Consider the following 18,854-nt stretch of genomic DNA (forward strand, 5'->3'; position numbering starts at 1 on the left):
TAAAGAGCAGGGTTCATTTACAAATGAGTTCGTTTGATACAAAATTATCAACGTGTGTACAAACTAATTTGTGAACGGACACATGTTGTATTCTTTGTAGGGATGGCCTTTTGTGATCTGCAGATCGGGATGATTATGTTAACGATGTCGCTTTATTATTTATATCTGATTTGAATCAAAAGTGACAAAACCCTGTAAAGTGGAGAATATCTGGCAGTAAAATCGCCAAGTTGTCCATACAGATCATTTATAAATGCGATGTAAAATACGTGACAATTGTCAGAGTTTTAGGTCTTGTAGCATTTTTATTGGAAACAAAGGCACACACGATGTTTTTTAACACTCTAGGGACTTTTTCTACTAGTTATGTTTGTCAGTCCGGACATATCTTATCAGTACAAAGTTATCTTTTACAGAAAATCTTAAGGTAAACATACAAGGTACGTAGTACAGAATATAAGTGCAAGTTCAAACTCTTCAAAGTTCCAGGCATATAAACGTTGAAGATATGCGGCACAGCTCTATATTTTGATATTTTAAAACAAAATAGTACTGTGCATATGAATTAGCTTCACATTCTATGTGATATTTTTTTTTTAAACTAACAGTCCCAGAAAACTTATTTGCAAATGACACAAATGACATTATGCAGAGTTTGTATCTATAAAATAAAATATTATACCTACCTGCCTACCCATGACAAATAATATACCGAGCCAAGTTATTTTTTTGGGGGAAAAAATAAAATATTTTACCTACCTTCCTACCCTGTTTCAAAACATAGGGTCGGAAAAGGGCAAACAAACAATATTTTAATTTAGGCCTGAGAATATTTTAAATATTGAAAAATCTTTAAAATATTTATGTATTAAATTTGCCTCTTTTAAAGGGATTGGAAGGTGATAACATGCGTGTGTCACCACTGGGATCAGAGGATAGTGGTGCCACCTATTGGTATTTCTATGGAAACAGACTGTATAAGGAAGACCCAGAACCAGTTATTGAGGAAGAAAAGCCTGAAAAGAAAAAGTAAACCTCCTTGGAATGTATTTGATAAAAGTCCTTTCTTCTTTTAGTATTAATGGCTTATGCTTTATCCAGGAATTTCAGTATTTGAATACTTGTTTTAATTTTCATTCTTCTGTTAAGCATAAGATTTGTACATGCTTCCTTTGTCAAATTTTGTCTAAAAGAACTTGATTATCGAACAAGTCTGCTTATTACATTATACCTGTATATTATAGTTAAAAATCAAATATCCCCCAAAATCATTTTACTGATCCAGTCATATTTATTCCTCAAATTCCACTGTGATACACATTTTGTTGTTTTATTATAATATAGAAAAAAAGAAAAGGATAAAAAGGAAATCAAAAAAACAGAAAAGAAATCCAAAGGGAAGAAAGGGAAAGCCCAGAAAAAGAAAACAGAGGAAACTCCTCGTTCTAGAAAAGGAAGAATATTGTCAAAAAAGAGACATTTTGGAGCAAGTGATAGGTATAGACCAAGTTATGATATTTAGTTGAAAAGGTTAAGACTATCTAGTAAAAATACACTAGGAAATTAAGATATTTTACAATGAAGTCCTAATGGATACTAACTATGTCTATGGTAAAAACAAACATCGTTTGCCAGAATGAGTTCTGCTGATTTATCCTTCTGGTATGAGGGTGTTAACTTTTAAGTTTGTCATGAATAGTTTGTCATCCCTGATTTAAATGCATGTATTGTAATAAAACTACACTTAGGATATAATGCACAGAAATCTGCTTTTTTAAATGCAATTTGACTAAGGTTCATTAAGAGGATACATGATTTTGTTTACCTGTGTTTAAACAACTGGCAAGCTTTAGTGGTCAGGCCTGTAGTTCACTCAAAATCTTACAGTTAAAATTGATAGTACCTAAACTAAATTGTTCACGACTTAGTTTTTTTTGTGAAACAAAGGCTAGGAAGCAAAAATATACAAAACTGCAACAAATATATAATATAGATATCAGGAGAAATTGTATAATTGCCAATATAATAGAACAACATTATGATCCACTTCACATAGAATTGTCATAACTAAGCAATGTTTGGCAGTCTATTAAATGGGACCAAAACTCTGTTGTAGTTATAAAAAAAAATATGTAAAAAAATTAGAACAAAGAGCGATGAAAAGGTTTTGCTGTTGTAGATTTTTCAGGGAAGCTTTGACATGCAAAATATATTGGGATAATTTATAAGAAATGCTTAGTACTTGAACTTCTTTATAATATTTTTTATAAGTGAGAAAGAAGAAGTTGAGGAAGATGAGGATAGCAGTAGTGAAGAAGATGTTACCCCAGCAAAACAACCAAAATCTTCATCCAAAGGGAGACAATCCAGGTCAACAAGGAAATCTAAGACAGCTGAAAAAATGTAAGACAATTGTATATTTTCAATGTATACTCATTCATTGCAAAGCCTTAAGAGACATTCCCCATTTCCTTCACAAGTTTATTCTCTGACCAGTTGTGCATATTTTATCAATGGTTATTTATATATTGTGTATTAGAATGATTTTATCATTGTGTAAAAAAGTCATTGATTTCACAAAAAGAAAAACTCATTTTTCATTCTGATAGCATTAAAGGTATGCAGAAATTGTAAAATTGTGAATCAACTTGTGAACACAGTAACTGCTCCTTCTGGTAATTACTGAATTGTGAATCAACTTATGAACACCGCAACTGCTCCTTCTGATAATTACTGAATTGTAAATCAACTTATGAACACAGTAACTGTTCCTTCTGATAATTACTAAATTGTGAATCAACTTGTGAACACAGTAACTGTTCCTTCTGATAATTACTAAATTGTGAATCAACTCGTGAACACATTAACTGCTCCTTCTGGTAATAACTAAATTGTGAATCAACTTGTGAACACAGTAACTGCTTCTTCTGGTAATAACTAAATTGTGAATCAACTTGTGAACACAGTAACTGCTCCTTCTGGTAATTACGAAATTGTGAATCAACTTGTGAACACAGTAACTGCTCCTTCTGGTAATGACTAAATTGTGAATCAACTTGTGAACACAGTAACTGCTCCTTCTGGTAATAACTAAATTGTGAATCAACTTGTGAACACAGTAACTGTTCCTTCTGATAATTACTAAATTGTGAATCAACTCGTGAACACAGTAACTGCTTCTTCTGATAATTACTAAATTGTGAATCAACTTGAGAACAGAGTAACTGCTCCTTCTGGTAATGACTAAATTGTGAATCAACTTGTGAACACAGTAACTGCTCCTTCTGGTAATAACTAAATTGTGAATCAACTTGTGAACACAGTAACTGCTCCTTCTGATAATTACTAAATTGTGAATCAACTTGTGAACACAGTAACTGTTCCTTCTGGTAATTATTAAATTGTGAATCAACTTGTGAACACAGTAACTGCTGCTTCTGATAATTACTAAATTGTGAATCAACTTGTGAACACAGTTACTGTTCCTTCTGGTAATTATTAAATTGTAAATCAACTTGTGAACACAGTAACTGCTCCCTCTGGTAATTACTGAATTGTTAATCAACTTATGAACACAGTAACTGTTCCTTCTGATAATAACTAAATTGTGAATCAACTTGTGAACACAGTAACTGCTTCTTCTGGTAATTACGAAATTGTGAATCAACTTGTGAACACAGTAACTGCTCCTTCTGGTAATAACTAAATTGTGAATCAACTTGTGAACACAGTAATTGTTCCTTCTGATAATTACTAAATTGTGAATCAACTCGTGAACACAGTAACTGCTTCTTCTGATAATTACTAAATTGTGAATCAACTTGAGAACAGAGTAACTGCTCCTTCTGGTAATAACTAAATTGTGAATCAACTTGTGAACACAGTAACTGCTCCCTCTGATAATTACTAAATTGTGAATCAACTTGTGAACACAGTAACTGCTCCTTCTGGTAATGACTAAATTGTGAATCAACTTGTGAACACAGTAACTGCTCCTTCTGGTAATAACTAAATTGTGAATCAACTTGTGAACACAGTAACTGCTCCCTCTGATAATTACTAAATTGTGAATCAACTTGTGAACACAGTAACTGCTCCCTCTGATAATTACTAAATTGTGAATCAACTTGTGAACACAGTAACTGTTCCTTCTGGTAATTACTAAATTGTGAATCAACTTGTGAACACAGTAACTGCTCCTTCTGATAATTACTAAATTGTGAATCAACTTGTGAACACAGTAACTGTTCCTTCTGGTAATTATTAAATTGTAAATCAACTTGTGAACACAGTAACTGCTCCTTCTGATAATTACTAAATTGTGAATCAACATGAGAACACAGTAACTGCTCCTTCTGGAAATAACTGAATTGTGAATCAACTTGTGATCACAGTAACTGCTCCCTCTGATAATTACTAAATTGTAAATCAACTTGTGAACACAGTAACTGCTCCTTCTGATAATTACTAAATTGTAAATCAACTTGTGAACACAGTAACTGCTCCTTCTGGTAATTACTAAATTGTAAATCAACTTGTAAACACAGTAACTGCTCCTTCTGATAATTATTAAATTGTGAATCAACATGAGAACACAGTAACTGCTCCTTCTGGAAATAACTGAATTGTGAATCAACTTGTGATCACAGTAACTGCTCCTTCTGATAATTACTAAATTGTAAATCAACTTGTGAACACAGTAACTGCTCCTTCTGGTAATTACTAAATTGTAAATCAACTTGTAAACACAGTAACTGCTCCTTCTGATAATTACTAAATTGTGAATCAACATGAGAACACAGTAACTGTTCCTTCTGGTAATTACTGAATTGTAAATCAACTCGTGAACACAGTTACTGCTCCTTCTGATAATTACTAAATTGTAAATCAACTTGTGAACACAGTAACTGCTCCTTCTGGTAATAACTAAATTGTGAATCAACTTGTAAACACAGTAACTGCTCCTTCTGGTAATAACTAAATTGTGAATCAACTTGTTAACACAGTAACTGCTCCTTCTGGAAATAACTGAATTGTGAATCAACTTACGAACACAGTAACTGTTCCTTCTGTTAATTACTAAATTGTAAATCAACTCGTGAACACAGTTACTGCTCCTTCTGATAATTACTAAATTGTAAATCAACTTGTGAACACAGTTACTTCTCCCTCTGATAATTACTAAATCGTAAATCAACTCGTGAACACAGTAACTGCTTCCTCTGATTATAACTAAATTGTAAATCAACTTGTGAACACAGTAACTGCTCCTTCTGGTAATTACTAAATTGTAAATCAACTTGTGAACACAGTAACTGCTCCCTCTGGTAATTACTGAATTGTAAATCAACTTGTGAACACAGTTACTTCTCCTTCTGATAATTACTAAATTGTAAATCCACTTGTGAACACAGTAACTGCTCCTTCTGGTAATTACTAAATTGTAAATCAACTTGTGAACACAGTAACTGCTCCCTCTGGTAATTACTGAATTGTAAATCAACTTATGAACACAGTTACTGCTTCTTCTGATAATTACTAAATTGTAAATCAACTTGTGAACACAATAACTGCTCCCTCTGGTAATTACTGAATTGTAAATCAACTTATGAACACAGTTACTGCTCCTTCTGATAATTACTAAATTGTAAATCAACTTCTGAACACAGTAACTGCTCCCTCTGATAATTACTAAATTGTAAATCAACTTGTGAACACAGTTACTTCTCCTTCTGGTAATGACTAAATTGTGAATCAACTTGTGAACACAGTAACTGCTCCTTCTGGTAATAACTAAATTGTAAATCAACTTCTGAACACAGTAACTGCTCCCTCTGATAATTACTAAATTGTAAATCAACTTGTGAACACAGTTACTTCTCCTTCTGGTAATGACTAAATTGTGAATCAACTTGTGAACACAGTAACTGCTCCTTCTGGTAATAACTAAATTGTAAATCAACTTGTGAACACAGTAACTGCTCCTTTTGATAATTACTAAATTATAAATCAACTTGTGAACACAGTTACTTCTCCTTCTGATAATTGCTTAATTGTAAATCAACTTGTGAACACAGTAACTGCTCCTTTTGATAATTACTAAATTATAAATCAACTTGTGAACACAGTTACTTCTCCTTCTGATAATTGCTTAATTGTAAATCAACTTGTAAACACAGTAACTGCTCCTTCTGATAATTACTAAATTGTGAATCAACATGAGAACACAGTAACTGTTCCTTCTGGTAATTACTGAATTGTAAATCAACTCGTGAACACAGTTACTGCTCCTTCTGATAATTACTAAATTGTAAATCAACTTGTGAACACAGTAACTGCTCCTTCTGGTAATAACTAAATTGTGAATCAACTTGTAAACACAGTAACTGCTCCTTCTGGTAATAACTAAATTGTGAATCAACTTGTAAACACAGTAACTGCTCCTTCTGGAAATAACTGAATTGTGAATCAACTTACGAACACAGTAACTGTTCCTTCTGTTAATTACTAAATTGTAAATCAACTTGTGAACACAGTAACTGCTCCCTCTGGTAGTTACTAAATTGTAAATCAACTCGTGAACACAGTTACTGCTCCTTCTGATAGTTACTAAATTGTAAATCAACTCGTGAACACAGTTACTGTTCCTGCTGGTAATTACTAAATTGTGAATCAACATGAGAACACAGTAACTGCTCCTTCTGGAAATAACTGAATTGTGAATCAACTTGTGAACACAGTTACTTCTCCCTCTGATAATTACTAAATTGTAAATCAACTTGTGAACACAGTAACTGCTCCTTCTGGTAATTACTAAATTGTAAATCAACTTGTGAACACAGTAACTGCTCCTTTTGATAATTACTAAATTGTAAATCAACTTGTGAACACAGTAACTGCTCCTTTTGATAATTACTAAATTGTGAATCAACTCTTGAACACAGTAACTGCTCCTTTTGATAATTACTAAATTGTAAATCAACTTGTGAACACAGTAACTGCTCCTTTTGATAATTACTAAATTGTGAATCAACTTTTGAACACAATAACTGCTCCTTCTGATAGTTACGAAATTGTAAATCAACTCGTGAACACAGTTACTGTTCCTTCTGGTAATTACTAAATTGTGAATCAACATGAGAACACAGTAACTGCTCCTTCTGAAAATAACTGAATTGTGAATCAACTTGTGAACACAGTTACTTCTCCCTCTGATAATTACTAAATTGTGAATCAACTCTTGAACACAGTAACTGCTCCTTTTGATAATTACTAAATTGTAAATCAACTTGTGAACACAGTAACTGCTCCTTTTGATAATTACTAAATTGTAAATCAACTTGTGAACACAGTAACTGCTCCTTTTGATAATTACTAAATTGTAAATCAACTTGTGAACACAGTAACTGCTCCTTTTGATAATTACTAAATTGTGAATCAACTCTTGAACACAGTAACTGCTCCTTTTGATAATTACTAAATTGTAAATCAACTTGTGAACACAGTAACTGCTCCTTTTGATAATTACTAAATTGTGAATCAACTTTTGAACACAATAACTGCTCCTTCTAATAGTTACGAAATTGTAAATCAACTCGTGAATACAGTTACTGTTCCTTCTGGTAATTACTAAATTGTGAATCAACATGAGAACACAGTAACTGCTCCTTCTGAAAATAACTGAATTGTGAATCAACTTGTGAACACAGTTACTTCTCCCTCTGATAATTACTAAATTGTGAATCAACTCTTGAACACAGTAACTGCTCCTTTTGATAATTACTAAATTGTAAATCAACTTGTGAACACAGTAACTGCTCCTTTTGATAATTACTAAATTGTAAATCAACTTGTGAACACAGTAACTGCTCCTTTTGATAATTACTAAATTGTAAATCAACTTGTGAACACAGTAACTGCTCCTTTTGATAATTACTAAATTGTGAATCAACTTGTGAACACAGTAATTGTTCCTTCTGATAATTACTAAATTATAAATCAACTTGTGAACACAGTAACTGTTCCTTCTGATAATTACTAAATTGTGAATCAACTCGTGAACACAGTAAGTGCTCCTTCTGGTAATAACTAAATTGTGAATCAACTTGTGAACACAGTAACTGCTCCTTCTGATAATTACTAAATTGTGAATCAACATGAGAAAACAGTAATTGTTCCTTCTGATAATTACTAAATTGTGAATCAACTTGTGAACACAGTAACTACTCCTTCTGATAATTACTAAATTGTGAATCAACTTGTGAACACAGTAACTGCTCCTTCTGATAATTACTAAATTGTGAATCAACTTGTGAACACAGTAACTGCTTCCTCTGGTAGTTACTAAATTGTAAATCAACTCGTGAACACAGTTACTGCTCCTTCTGATAATTACTAAATTGTGAATCAACTCTTGAACACAGTAACTGCTCCTTTTGATAATTACTAAATTGTAAATCAACTTGTGAACACAGTAACTGCTCCTTTTGATAATTACTAAATTGTAAATCAACTTGTGAACACAGTAACTGCTCCTTTTGATAATTACTAAATTGTAAATCAACTTGTGAACACAGTAACTGCTCCTTTTGATAATTACTAAATTGTGAATCAACTTGTGAACACAGTAATTGTTCCTTCTGATAATTACTAAATTATAAATCAACTTGTGAACACAGTAACTGTTCCTTCTGATAATTACTAAATTGTAAATCAACTTGTTAACACAGTAACTGCTCCCTCTGGTAATTACTGAATTGTAAATCAACTCGTGAACACAGTATTACTGCTCCTTCTGATAATTACTAAATTATAAATCAACTTGTGAGCACAGTAACTGTTCCTTTTGATAATTACTAAATCGTGAATCAACTTGTGAACACAGCAACTGTTCCTTCTGGTAATTACTGAATTATGAATCAACTTGTGAACACAGTAACTGTTCCTTCTGGTAATTACTGAATTGTGAATCAACTTGTGAACACAGTAAGTGCTCCTTCTGGTAATAACTAAATTGTGAATCAACTTGTGAACACAGTAACTGCTCCTTCTGATAATTACTAAATTGTGAATCAACATGAGAAAACAGTAATTGTTCCTTCTGATAATTACTAAATTGTGAATCAACTTGTGAACACAGTAACTACTCCTTCTGATAATTACTAAATTGTGAATCAACTTGTGAACACCGTAACTGCTCCTTCTGATAATTACTAAATTGTGAATCAACTTGTGAACACAGTAACTGCTTCCTCTGGTAGTTACTAAATTGTAAATCAACTCGTGAACACAGTTACTGCTCCTTCTGATAGTTACTAAATTGTGAATCAACTTGTGAACACAGTAACTGCTCCCTCTGATAATTACTAAATTGTAAATCAACTTGTGAACACAGTAACTGCTCCCTCTGATAATTACTAAATTGTGAATCAACTTGTGAACACAGTAACTGTTCCTTCTGATAATTACTAAATTGTAAATCAACTTGTGAACACAGTAACTGCTCCCTCTGATAATTACAGTCATAAAATCCAAGAAAAATACATTTTTTCAGGCACTACAAATATACTGAAAATTCAACATATTTTTTAGGGATACTTTGTTCATGTTTAGCACTTTCTAGCTGATTTCAAGGTGATTTATTCTGCAATTTTCTTTCTTGATGCATTGACTTTAGTTAAGATACTTGTTTTACATTTTCAAAATGATTAATGATAATATTCACATTCTCTTTCTACTATTGAAAATTAGTGGTTTTACAGTAAATTTTCATTACAAGTATTATTGAAATGTTGTTGTTACATAATTAATGATAATATTTACATACACAGTGAAGAGGAACCAAAAGATTTGGGTACCAGAAGATCCAGTAGAAGGTTGTCTGCCCTTAGTACACCTGTAAGAGAGAAGAAAACCAAAGGTGGTAGAAAAAACTCTACAGTTAATGGGTATGTCATTTTTACACCTTTCGGCGTTAGTTTTACAAGTAGTGCTGTGTTATACTTATATAGCTTGTGGCGAAGGAACCAACACATTAGGACAGATTAATTAGGAGGCATCACCTGAAAAATTGTCAAAATGTTTAAAACTTGTTGACCACAACATGCACAACATAACTTATTGAATCCTTGGGTGGTGGTGTTTTCAATTCAAGTATATTTTGAGTTCTAGGACAATGAGAAATTGGCCAATCTATCTTTCACTAAAATGAACATAAACTATTTGATGCAAAACTTGAAAGATGGAGCTAATTACTTTGTTTTTAACGAAGACCAGTAATAAAAAGATGTTCCATTTTTAAAAATAAAGTTAAGTATTTGAGCCTGAATAGATTTTAAACCCACATTCTCAAATTACCACTTTTGATTGTATGTTTATTATACCCCCGCTTTAAAAAAGGAGGGGGGGTTCCCATGAATATTTTTCGTCGCATTTTTCTCAGGAACTACAATACGAGGATTTCTAAAATTTGGTTTCAGGGTTTATTTAAGTCGGCTATACCGTGTGATGTGTTTTCAGATTGATCACTTGACAACTTCCTGTTTACAGAACACTTGTATGATTTTACATATGATAGCCAAGTTGAAAATTTTCGTCACATTTTTCTCAGGAAAACTTCCTTTTTACCGAACACTGTATATTTTTACACTATTAATATTATCCACTTGCGCCGGGGGTATCATCAGTGAGCAGTAGCTCGCAGTTTCACTTGTTTCATTGACTAAACCCACTTTACCTTTTATATATATAATGATCATACTTTGTGGTATTTTTTTTTTTAATTTAGATAAGTGGCTGAATGCAATTATTACACACATTAAGAAGTTTAATGATAGTATAATATACATGTGAAAATGAAAATTTCACAAAAATAAAAAGTAGTGTTTCCTTTGATTTGATTGATGTGTGTTAATTGTTGTTTATTGTAATTTTAGGAATTTATCTGATGACGATAGTGATGATGACTGGAATACCCCCTTATCCAAAACAATGGAGAAAACACCAACCTCATCTAGAGGCCGTGGAAGGAAAGCAAGGCAAACATCTGTGGAGAGGTGAGTTCTTCCTTTATATTGATTGGGGGGTTTGCAGAATGTAAAAGGTCTTAAACAAATGAAATTACAGGCATCAAAAATCAAAATAAATAAGAACATGAAATGCTAAGCCTAAGGCAAAAACCTAAGGTAAGTATAAAGACCATTTATACCTTGTATAGCACAGAGGAAATTGTGTTAAAAATAAAGAGGTGGATTATTGCTAAGACTTTGAATCTGGACGATATAATTTTTCAACAGGTTACCTTATCTGTGGCTGGATATCCTGGTACTCGGTCATGAAAGAGCAACCAAATAAAAAGAAGTAAAATCGAACATAATCTTTGCACTTTTAAAGAGGGAAAGTTTACTGTTTTCTTATCAATTTGTCATATAAAGAAAAACAGTTTATTTTCTCTAAAAAAATATACCGATTGAAAACTTGGTTTTATTTTTTAATGTTACTTTTGTTTGGCAGAGTACCAGGATGCCCTACATGCATGACGAAAGAGAAGGTAACCTGTTGAAAAATATAGACGACGGAGTCAAAAGTAGTGCAATATGAAAAAAAATATGTTAGGTTATAAGTTATTTATTCTACAGAGATCAGTTAAAATTAATTAAATGGACAAATTAAGACATTATGAAAACGTCATTGTTTTGGACATCAATGATGGATTATAGTTTACATAAGATGTATTAACCCACATCAAAAGAGGTGTTCAGCATTTTCATTATCTATTCTTATACACTGTTTGTAGTTTTACCAATTTAAAGGACACAACAATATAAAATTTTGTAGATATGATTTAAATTTGATTTTACTGGTATTTGTATACCTCTACTTTTGTGCCTAACAAATTCAAAAATTGGAGAAAACTCTTGTTTCTAATTTAACAATGATTATTTTGTAGTGCTGAGTGTGATGCAGAAGAAAGTGAAAAACCAAAAAAGAGAGGAAAACCCAGAAATTCTGTGAAGATTACACCAGATTCCTCAGTTAATGGGTAAATATGATTCCATTACTCAGAACAACAAATTGTACTACAAGACTATAGATACTTTCTTACAAGAAATTTATTTGGAGATAACCAGTATTAATGAGCATTGCTGAAAGTTGAAAATATGTACCTAATTTTCTTAAACATTTTAAAGTGTTGGTATATCTTAAATCATAGCAGAATTAAGGTTTGTATATACAAAAATATGTGGTAGGATTGCCAATGAAACAACTCTCCATAACAGGTCAAATGACACAGACATTGAGAAATAGAGGTCACTGTGCAGCCTTCAACAATGAGCAATGTCCATATCTTGTTAATATTTTTAGTACATCCTTATGATATACATTGATTGGACATTGATAAGTATGTCACAATCTACATCTTAAATTAATTATTGTGACTGTTTATTAAAGTGATGCTGACGACCAGAACATAGATGACATGATGGATGAAGACTTGGATATGAGGTTTAATAAGATAAAGAACAAAGTTAGAGGTCAAGGTAGTAGCCGTCAAAGTTCAAGGAGAAATAGCATAGAGAACAAAGAGTGAGTGTATTATCTTTAATATCCCACAGAAAATTTACAACATATTCATTTGCAAGGACTTCAAAAATAGGATAATGATATTCAAAGACAGAAGTTCATCAGACAATTGTGTAAACAGCATTTAACCCTTTTACCAAAGAATCTTATGTTTACCAGGATTCACATTTTAGACAGTTGACGATGATCCCAGAATACCTCTATTGGTTACAAGAGCGCAATTATTTGTTAACATTTTACCGGCAAGTTTTTTTACCCCAAGATGGTACTGAGAATAGAATCCTATACGGCTTCTGATTGGTTGATACAGGATTGGAATTACACTTAATCGAAAGCTTATCCAAATAGGTTTAAAAATTTCCGAAAATCATATTCACATTTTACGAAGTATAGAAAATATCTTCAATTTCTGCACATCGGAGCCATTAAACATATGCCTTTTTCAGTAAGCGAAAAAAGTAGACGATTTTTTTCAACTGCATTTTAAGTCAATTTGAGCCGCACAACCCTATATTTGTTTTTGGTTGTAATGCAGCACTGGCATTTGTAGTAACAGGAACTGCCACCCGTTTTACCATAGTTTGTGTAGTCTTCGAGAAAAAAAATATGGAACACTAGTGGTACCCTATGGAAAATGCATTACGAATAATTGCGCTCTTGTAACCTATTATATTTCCTGCTGGAAAAACATTGAGAACACAAGTTATCTTTCTTTGTTTAATGCCTGGATGAGATTGTAAACATGTTGAAAATTTACAAATTTTACTTTGAATAGAGGGAACTTTTTTTTTTAAAGAATTTTAGGCAGACTAGTAAACTTTTTTGACATGAAATACCTTCGACTGTTGTCTGCTCTATGGTTGAGTTGTTGTCTCTTTGACACATTCCCCATTTCCATTCTCAATTTTATTGGAATGAACATTGTTGAGTGTAATTGGATTAGAAAATTACTTTTCCTGAATTTCATCTATTTTACTGTTATGGCTTTTGGTGAAAGGGTTAATGAGAAGTCTCATCACAAAAAGTATTTTTCTTTTTACAGAAAAAAATAAGTGTGGTAATTTTGAAGTTAAGAGTTAGAAATTATCATATCATGGTAAACTAGTATGACTTCTTATTTACAGAAGTCAACTTTATATAAAAGAAATTTTAGTGTACTTAACTTTTTGCCAATTGATTTGTTAACAGAACCTTGGAAGCTGATAGTAAAAATGATGATGCAAATGAACAGACCGCAGAAATGAAAGAGGATACTAATGGAATAGAAGAACCAATGGAAACAGATGACCCTCAGGAAGATGAGGTTAAAGTTCAAGAGGTTGACAATGCAGCAGATATGAAAGATGTTGAAAATAAAACTGAATTAAATACTGCTTCAAATAAAACTGACTCAAAGATTGACAACGATAACCAGATGTCAACAGTTAAACAGGATTCAGGGTAATTTCACAATTGTTTTATTTTTTGTCTCCCTTTAGATGCAGATTTTGTCACAGGTGAAAAAAATTGTTTTCAACTCCTTATTTTTTTGCTGACTTAATCTGTAAGGCACGGAATTGAGGCTTAGATGTTCTTTTTTATGTCCCATTTATGGGCATTATGTTTTCTGGTCCGTGCATGCGTCCATCTGTCCGTTTGTCTGTCTGTCTGTCTGTCCGGCTTCAGGTTAAAGTTAAAGGTCGAGGAAGTTTTTGATGAAGTTGAAGTCCAATCAACTTGAAACTTAGTTAACATGTTCACTATGATATGATCTTTCTAATTTTAATGCCAAAGTAGACATTTTCTCCCATTTTCATGGTCCACTGAACATAGAAAATGACAGTGTGGAAATCCATCTACTTGGGACACATTCTTGTTTATGCCTTGTTGGCATTAATAGTTATTACAAGTTTGATCGGTAATGCAGTTGAGTATGTGTAAATAATAATAAAGTCTCATGTGAAACAGCCTTCTTTTAAACTGAATTTTACTGTGGGTATTGCTGTTTGTTTGTTCTTAACCGGATTTTTCTGACAAAAATATTGGTTATCGTATTTGGGCATGTATAGTCCGCACTTTTTTTCCTTAAATATGTAGTTTGTACAAGGGATGCGGACTATAAACAACTATATACGGTTTTCGAAATTTCTTTGTCAAAATTGATTATTAAAAGTAAAGGTGTGACATCCTGCATAGGTAATCAAGAGAGGTAATTAAGGATTATGTATGGGTGTGTAGCAATTAAATAATGATGTCAAGTTTTGACAGGTGTTAAATATTATAATCCCAGGCAATAAAACAACATGATCAATAAAAAGATTATATAAGATTAAATAGTTTTAAAATTTTGATTACTGCTAATTAATTTAGATTATTTGATCTCTGTTTTCTTTTGTTCCATAATATTCAATTTATTTCTGTTATATTATTTATCAGCTTGGACATACTTAGACAAATGTTGATTTTAAAATGAATCTTTTGATTAATAACTACTTATATAAAATTATTAAATATTAATTACCTGATGAAAAGTTCTACCATTTCATTTTTTTATGAAATAGATAAAACATAATTATTTTTTTTATAAAATACATGGAGAACAGGTTTCTTTCAATTTGATTTTTACAGTGAACTAGACTTTTACAATATTTTTTTTTTTTTTTTATCACAAAACTTTTTTCTCTCGATTTTAAGGGGATGTAAAGGGGGTGCGGACTATACATAAATGCGTACTATACACGGCCGAATATGGTATTGAGTTTGGGATGTACGGCGGGCGGCAATCAAATGTTGTCCCTGCATTAACTCATGAACCGTTCAACCCAAGCTTTTAAAATTTTATTATGTTGTTACTGACAACTAAATGAAGGTCAAGTTCAATAGTGACAATTTTGACTTTGACTGTTTAGATGGTATGGTTCTTGAAAGATTAAAAAATGGCGTTTCCAGTCGTGTCCGTGCATTTACTGATGAACTGTTCAACCAAAGCTTCTCAAATTTTAATATGTTGTTACTGATGACAAAATGGAGGTCAAGTTCAATAATGATGATTTTGACTTTTATCATTCAGGAGTTATGGTTCTTGAAAGATTGAAAAATGGTGTTTCCATTCATGTTGTTGCATTTACTCATGAACCATAAAACCTAAGCTTTTCAAATTTTGATATGTTGATACTGATGACAAAATGGAGGTCAAATTTGATATTGACAATTTTCACTTTCACCAATCATCAGTAATGGTTCTTGTGATATTGCCAGGACACAAATAAATGTTAATAAATCTGTTTTGCTGTCGTTGTGACACCCTTTTGTTTCTTCATTGGCTAGGGCTATAGGGGGATTGTTGTGATATCAAGAAACATGTTTAACCCTGCCACATTTTTACGCCTGTCCCAAGTCAAGAGCATCTGGCCTTTGTTAGTCTTGCATGATTTTTAATTTTAGTTCATTTATATATTTCAGAGTTTTGTATGACGTCTATTCACACTGAACTAGTACATATTTTTGTTTACGGGTCAGCTAAAGCTTGCTTGTTGGTTGGGTTGTTGTCTCTTTGACACATTCCCCATTTCCATTCTCAATTTTTACTTATTCAAACATACAGGCTTTAAACTGGTCATAGAATTAAATGTTTACTTTTTTAGTAGATGAGATGAAATCAACAATACAAGCTAGACTGGGAACTAAAATATTTATTTTCAATTTTAGAGATGAAGATACCAAGCCTGATATTAAATCAGAACAAGAAGAACAAGAAAAGATAGATGTTGATAGTTCTGTACCAAATACTAATAATAACCATGACAGGTAAATTGTGTTAAAATAACTAAAATGATAACCTATTAACTTTGGTTATTTCACATTTTAATGTTGGTTTATTTATATATGTTTCTTAAACATGTTAAAGTCATAAGAAACGAGTGACCGGTGAAAAATAATGTTCTTCCAATTCTTAAACCAATGCATACAAACATCATAAACTTAGTCTTCTGTGCTCGAATTCATCATTTTTTTCGTGTAAATTTCGTATAATCGTCAATTTTTTTTTCAATCGGTCAGTGTTGTTGTGAAAATATGGCAGGTAATTGAAGTTCGTGTTTTGAAGCCGAAGTTTAAAGATTGTCACCTGTTTGTCAACAATTGACGAAAAATAAACAAAAAAGCATGGAAATTGAGCACGTGTTTAACATGTAAATTCAGATAATAGTTTATTTTAAGGACATCCATGCGTATTGTGGTCACCAGATTTTTACGAGATGGGTCACACTGAGGTCACCTTGCATACGGAAAATATATCGGGGGGGAATTGCTTGCTGGAAGGAAGCAATTCAAATAAAGTAAACTTCTTCTAAATATGAATAAATTAAAGAATTTTCTTCAGAAAAAAGTATATGTACATAAGTTTTACAATGAAAACTATCCATTGAGTTATAAAAAACATATGCATTATTTTTTTTTGATTTGAGGTTTCTTATGACTTTAAAATGTTTGATATTTCTAATAGAAGTTTGAGAATGTTCACCTGTAGTTAATTTTTGGTATCATTTATCTGGGTCTAACTGGACACAATTTGAAGATCGGCTACTTAAAATAACCACAATTCTTACACTGAAGTTGGTATACTATTTGATTGTAATGTACAGATTTAAATATATTGGAATTATAAATGTATGTAGAGTTACTTCCCATTGATTTGAATATACCTGCTGAAAAACAATCTACTTTCTTTTATAGAATTAAGTGAGTTAATACTTTAAAAATATATGAATAAAAGGATACATGGTGTAAATATTATTTAGACAGCGCTCTATCTAAACAATGACACAGCTAAATATGTAGATGCAAGCATTTAAAATAAGAAGATGTGGTTTGATTGCCACTGAGTCAATTATCACACAGCCTTCTACAATGAGAAAACACCATATCATACAGTCAGCTATGACTTGACAATTCTTAAACAATGAAAAATATAATGGCCTGATTTTTGGCAAAACTATTATTAAAAAAAAAATAATGAAACAAACCGCAACTATTGAATTACAGGCTATCTTAATGGTCATTATATGTCTTAAATAATCAAGCAATCACATCAAGCCATGAATTAAACAAATCTGATTGTCTATTTCAGTCAATCACAAGAAAGTGGCATTAAAGACGAAGTAAAAAATGAAATTAAATCTGAATCTGAAGTAAAAAATGAAATTAAATCTGAATCTACTGAAGTGAAAGAAGAAATAAAATCTGAAGCTAATGGAGTGAAAGAAGAAAATTCCAATATGACTTGTGATGAAGATGAATTAAATGTAACTGATTCTAATGAACATGACAGTGAATTAAAGTTTGAGAACAAACCTCCCCCTAAACCATTATATCATAACCCACGATGGCATCTAGTGTGCTGTACATTGGAGGAATGGACAGCAGTGTCTGAATCTTTAAAGGATAGCACGACAAAGAATGGAAAAGACCTGTATAAATGCATTGTCAATGATTTCTTACCGGAGATGCCAGCCATCTTGGAAGCCAGGGTAAGTTTACATTTATTTATGTTGTATTTTGTAGTTTTCATGGTTGATGGTCAGTTTGGCTTTGTTTATAGCAAATGTGAACCATTGTATATTAGTTTCTATTATAGCAGTCTTTTCCTAATTATGTCATTGGTTCTCAGAACTTCCATTGTAGAGATTTAAGCTTTCGATTATATTTTAGTTGAGCATCCTCATGAACAAAGTAAATTATGAAGGATGTGTTGTGTTTTTTTGTGCATTGAAACAAGAAATATATTCCTAATGACTGAATCCAACTTCAAAAGAGTTTTGGCTGAATATTTGTAATGGAAAATATACATTTTTTCTAGATTTTATAAAAATAATTTTCTCTTTTTCAAAATATTCACCTGCATTAATGAGGGTTGATGTTGCTTCTAGTGGACTTTTCTAAAGGTTTCATCTCTCCAGTAATCTGTGATTTAATATTTGCAAGATCTTATGATGTACTCATATTGTAAATTTTCATTTTATAAATAAAAATCATTGTAGTAATATAAAAATAAAGAGACCAGACGATGAGGATGTAAACACCTACAAGCCACAATAAGGCTTCAACAATGAGTAAAACCCATACTCTATAGTATGTTAAGAAAGGCTGCTATATATATGACAAAATGTGAAACAATTGGACACAAAAAACAACAGCCTTCTAAGGTTTAAATCCATAAAGCAAAATTGATCTATTCAATTTTGGCTGATCTTTTAGGCATGTTTGTCCTTAATGTAAGTCTGTTGATTCATGGG

The 18,854-nt window shown here is 31.8% G+C and overlaps 1 protein-coding gene across 2 annotated transcripts in view; it reads left to right on the top strand.

The window, feature by feature from the left end:
- The window catches only part of LOC134685205 (uncharacterized), a 56,798-nt gene that overhangs the window by 3,021 nt on the left and 34,923 nt on the right, over window positions 1-18,854 (top strand). For both annotated transcript variants that reach the window (XM_063544705.1, XM_063544704.1), the window contains exons 5-14: window positions 890-1,029; window positions 1,345-1,497; window positions 2,272-2,403; window positions 9,831-9,947; window positions 10,935-11,054; window positions 11,948-12,040; window positions 12,451-12,585; window positions 13,771-14,022; window positions 16,270-16,368; window positions 17,690-18,089. In XM_063544705.1, coding sequence (XP_063400775.1) covers window positions 890-1,029; window positions 1,345-1,497; window positions 2,272-2,403; window positions 9,831-9,947; window positions 10,935-11,054; window positions 11,948-12,040; window positions 12,451-12,585; window positions 13,771-14,022; window positions 16,270-16,368; window positions 17,690-18,089 — 1,641 coding nt within the window. The remainder of the gene's footprint in view (window positions 1-889; window positions 1,030-1,344; window positions 1,498-2,271; window positions 2,404-9,830; window positions 9,948-10,934; window positions 11,055-11,947; window positions 12,041-12,450; window positions 12,586-13,770; window positions 14,023-16,269; window positions 16,369-17,689; window positions 18,090-18,854) is intronic.

Source organism: Mytilus trossulus, chromosome 9 (genome assembly GCF_036588685.1).
Source record: "Mytilus trossulus isolate FHL-02 chromosome 9, PNRI_Mtr1.1.1.hap1, whole genome shotgun sequence".
Lineage (NCBI taxonomy): Eukaryota > Metazoa > Mollusca > Bivalvia > Mytilida > Mytilidae > Mytilus > Mytilus trossulus.